The sequence below is a fragment of the Cyprinodon variegatus genome, unplaced genomic scaffold (genome assembly GCF_000732505.1).
Source record: "Cyprinodon variegatus isolate N-32 unplaced genomic scaffold, C_variegatus-1.0 Scaffold2009, whole genome shotgun sequence".
Taxonomy (NCBI): Eukaryota; Metazoa; Chordata; class Actinopteri; order Cyprinodontiformes; family Cyprinodontidae; genus Cyprinodon; species Cyprinodon variegatus.
The window spans coordinates 22,360-26,560 of NW_015152462.1; the positions used below are offsets into that span (position 1 = coordinate 22,360).

Below are 4,201 nucleotides of genomic sequence, written 5' to 3' on the forward strand. Positions count from 1 at the left end.
GCGAGTGAAACCTTGAAAGCTCGCGAGATCAGGATGGTCTCACCAGGCTAACCTGAAGGTAACTGCAATTACAGAGGATGTTGGTGACAATTTGGCCGTTGATTAGACCGCGCACAGCGCTTGACGCGCTCACCAAGGCTGTGAACGAGCAGGGCCATGAGCTGAGCTGTATGCTGGGTGCGACTGAACGCAGGCTGGCTGCAATGGTTGAACTCAAAGGTCAGATGGGATAATATCTTGGATGTGCACGCTCGCTTCAAGGCAGAAAAGCCCAACAAATTTGCAATATTGTATTCACCACGTGGAGTCAGGAAGAAAAGACTCGAAGGCTGATAGGAAAATTCCTGTGTAGACTGCTCTGAAAACAAAAAGTGTTAGTCTGGATTCGGTCTCCCCCTTATGAAATCTCCCTGGATGTTATGGTGGAAGGGCTCGGAACTGCAGGCTCCCCCCAGCTACCCCACCCGGGAACATCTGTGGATGCACCCAGAACGGTAGCGGCGGCTGATAAACTTCCATCTTATCAAGGACAATGACCATTCATCAAACATACACAACTGATGCTCAAAATGGCAGATTGACTTGCATGTGGCTCCAGCCTCCAATGTTTTCCTGCTGCTGAAATGCTTGTCTCGTGTTAAATGTGCTTTTTCTGTGCAGAGGTTGTTTTTTGACAACTCAAACTATCCTGTCAAAGATAAAATTTGAAATATGCTTTTAATCCCTCTCCATCCCTAATGTGGTTCCTATCTTTCCACAGAGATAAAGGCAGCGCTATAGGGAACTGCCTCACGGTGGGGCCCTCAGAAGCCACAAAGAGGCCTCAGTCGTTCCCCCCCAACACACACAAACACACACAATGCAAGCTTTAGTTGACAATAAAGAGATTGAGTGATAACACTGTTTAGCACAAAAATAAAAAGCTGGACAGCATTTATTCCTAACTCCAAGCTCTGAATCACACACAGCATAAGTATAAAAAAATACTGTGTGGAAAAAAAGGAACAAGATCCTACCTGAATCCAGTTGCCCTTCTTCTCTGTGCTCCATGCATTGTACTTCCCTTGGTTATTAAGTCTGGCAAGATGGGGTTCCCAGGGTCCTTGAAAGGTGGACAGATGTTTGCATTCATCTCCATGTTAGTTTGTTTGTAATAGTTTGGAAATAAGTGTAATTTAACTGGCTTGTCATTTGCACAGGTGTAGTACCTCTTGTGTCGCTTGCTGAGATCCGGTCATCCTTCACGCTGCCCGACTCAAGACCCAGAGGATGGCAACAGTCTTTAATAAATAGATACAAAAATGTCATTGTTAAATCCCGGAGCATCAGATAAACCAGTTTTATGCAGATTTATTCAACCCAGAAATAAAGGGAGAAGCAGACATGACATCAAACCCATGACTGTCATGATTCTGTACTTTTTGTTCTTTCTTGTTGAGTTTTCATTTACACTTTAATTGATGTCTTTTTTTTTTCAGGTCATTGGTTTCATTTTTGTTGCATTTGAGTTCTTATGTATTTCTTGTTTACTCTCTGCCGCCCCCTTGTGTCAGTCTCCTTCCCCCTAGCTCCCTTCTAGTTACTTCTATCCACACCTGCTCCCAATTAATTAATTACTCCATTCTTTGTTTCGGTTTGGCATTTATACTCCTCCTCTGCAGTTGCACAGTGCTGGATTCTCTTCATTCCCTCCTTAACCCAACTGTCCCCCTTTTTCTGGTCCTTTTTTTTTTTCTTGAGACTATTATTTTTTTATATTTCTGCTTCTGTTGCCACTACTTATTAAATCAGCAAGAAACCACCTCAGCTTCCATCTCCGCAATTGTGTCCTCTAAAAACCTCCAAAAAACCTGAAACTGATAATATAGATCCCACTTTACCACTTAGTCACCCCCACAGCCCACCAGGAGAATAAAAAAAATTATCCTTGACTTCTTGTTGTGGCTGAGAAGGAGGAAATGTAACCTCCAAAACTAAATTTAGACCATTTTGTTCAATATGGCAAATGACCCTTTGCATGATTTCATGTTTCTACGATCAGACGACGTTTCAGGGGGAAAAAAAATGAAACAGCTTCATTCATTTTGTTACAATATAATGTTGACTTGAATACTGAGCATTGAAATGAAAAATAAATCTTAATAATCCTGTTAAAAATGTTTCTGAGACATTCTGGTCAAAAAGTTTAGTTAGTTTAGCAAAGTTTTTGCTCTTCAGAGGGACGACAATTGTGTCAGTCGTTTCGTCCAACAAATAAACAGCTTTTCTGAGTTTCCAGGCTTATCATAAAACGTGTTTGAGTTTTCACCGTATTCACCGTTATCTAGAACCAGAAAGAGCGTCTGCATGCCCTCCTTCTGGTATAAGCTGACTTCCGTCTCCAGCTGCCACAAACCAGGTTTGGATGGATACATCTCCAGAGTGTCAAAGCTCCCTGCAGAGACAGCAGTGAGGACGTTAGACATTATATCAGATGGTGGGGGGGGGAAACCAGGCTGCTGTCTGTGTTTTCTCACCGGGCAGCAGGGGGAACACAGCCTGTCTGGAGCTCCTGCTCTTCACATGCGTAAACGTCTGCCCGTGGAAGTAAACGCTGTGGACATCTTTAGGGGAACCCATGTTGATGAGGTGCCATTTGACAAGCTGGTTGGTGTACATCCTCAGGCCCTTTAGACTATATATTATGCCATTGATAGCTGCGTAAAAAAAATTGACAGTAAGATGACTTCCTGTACTTGTTCATTAAAGCACTAATGTATTTAAATTGACATTTTCTTTCAAAATAAACTAAATGAAGAGCAAAGGTTGAAAAGTGTTACAGTGGAACTTGAGTTTCTCCTTGCTGTAGTATACTCTTCTTAGTTTCTTCCGCAGCATTACTTCCCGGTTCCTTTCGTAGTACCAGCTCTGAGACTCATCGAAGGTCATGAAAAGCAGCACAAACTCCCGGGTGTTTAGGGGCGTTTTGTTTAGAGTGCCTTTTCGACACACCAGCAAAGGACCAATGAGGCCAGAGTGGATATCCCTCTCCTGAAAGAAAGGGTCTGATTATATTGAATTATATGATGGATCGTAAAGCATTTGATCTGTATAGACTTGAGACAAGTAAAAGAATAACGTGGCCCCACCTCTGACATGCATTACTACACATTTTTGCATATATGGAAACATAAATACTTGTTTTGTCTTTAAGTACTTACAGGATTAACACCGGAGTAGTACGCCCAGGTCCGACAGTCAGACTCGTTAGGTGCCGGCCCAACCATATCGCTGGTTTTCCATATGTACGTGTAGGTCGCATTGGGCTGCACCTCGTTGTCATATTTATACCAGTGCTTGGAGCCGTCCTCATAGGACAGACCCTCAAACTGCTTCGTATAAGAAACCCCATTAGGGTGCAAAGAGTAAGGCCGGTCTGCCTTATTTTTAAACACTACCTACAAGACAATAGCAACATGATTTTTACAGTTTTCTCAATCATTTCAATGGTCACAGACTAACACGTTATAAGGTTTCTGCCACGTATGGGAGAATTATCCTGCCATAATGCAAGAGCACATCGTTTCAATTTGAGAAAAGAATTTCATCTTCTTGCACTCAAAACTTATAATGCTCACACTCAAAACATGCGCTCCCTCTGCGCATGTTTTGAGTGTGAGCATTATAAGTTTTGAGTGCAAGAAGATGAAATTCTTTTCTCAAACTGAAATGATGTGCTCTTGCATTATGGCAGGGTAATTCTACCATACCACGTACAAAGTTTTCTTTTGTGGGATATTAGTGTCCCAGAACCTTATAGGGGACATTTCTAGTTAAAGCTTGTTAAGCTCTTTTTCTAGTTTTCTTAAAGTTAAATTAGGAAACACTGTGGGGAGAAAAGTGGGAACAGTTTACTCAGTTATCCAGAAATAAAAAAAACACAATGTCTATTAGTTATTCAGTATGCATGCAGCAGGTTGTTTCAGCCTTTTTTTTATTAATATTTGGTAAAACAAGAATGGATTTGTTTAAGATGTTGAACTATGAATAAAAAAATAAAAATTCAGAGTAGAAATAAAACATAGATTCAGATCTACTTCTTTTATAGTTTTTGTCATAGACATAATATAAGATTAGACCCAGAAATGGCTGTTGCAGCGCATAAAATACGGGATTATCGGAGCCATCTTGGGGAGGTCGACCCGCTACTCTAACTAGTCAA

General features: G+C 41.4%; 1 protein-coding gene across 1 annotated transcript in view; it reads right to left on the minus strand.

The window, feature by feature from the left end:
- f5 (coagulation factor V (proaccelerin, labile factor)) overlaps positions 1-4,201 on the minus strand; it is a 38,900-nt gene that overhangs the window by 5,297 nt on the left and 29,402 nt on the right. Inside the window, exons 13-18 of the mRNA XM_015405136.1 lie at positions 3,201-3,437; positions 2,820-3,030; positions 2,517-2,696; positions 2,318-2,434; positions 1,209-1,280; positions 1,017-1,102 (exon numbers count right to left, since the gene is read on the minus strand). Of these exons, the coding sequence (XP_015260622.1) occupies positions 1,017-1,102; positions 1,209-1,280; positions 2,318-2,434; positions 2,517-2,696; positions 2,820-3,030; positions 3,201-3,437 (903 nt within the window). The remainder of the gene's footprint in view (positions 1-1,016; positions 1,103-1,208; positions 1,281-2,317; positions 2,435-2,516; positions 2,697-2,819; positions 3,031-3,200; positions 3,438-4,201) is intronic.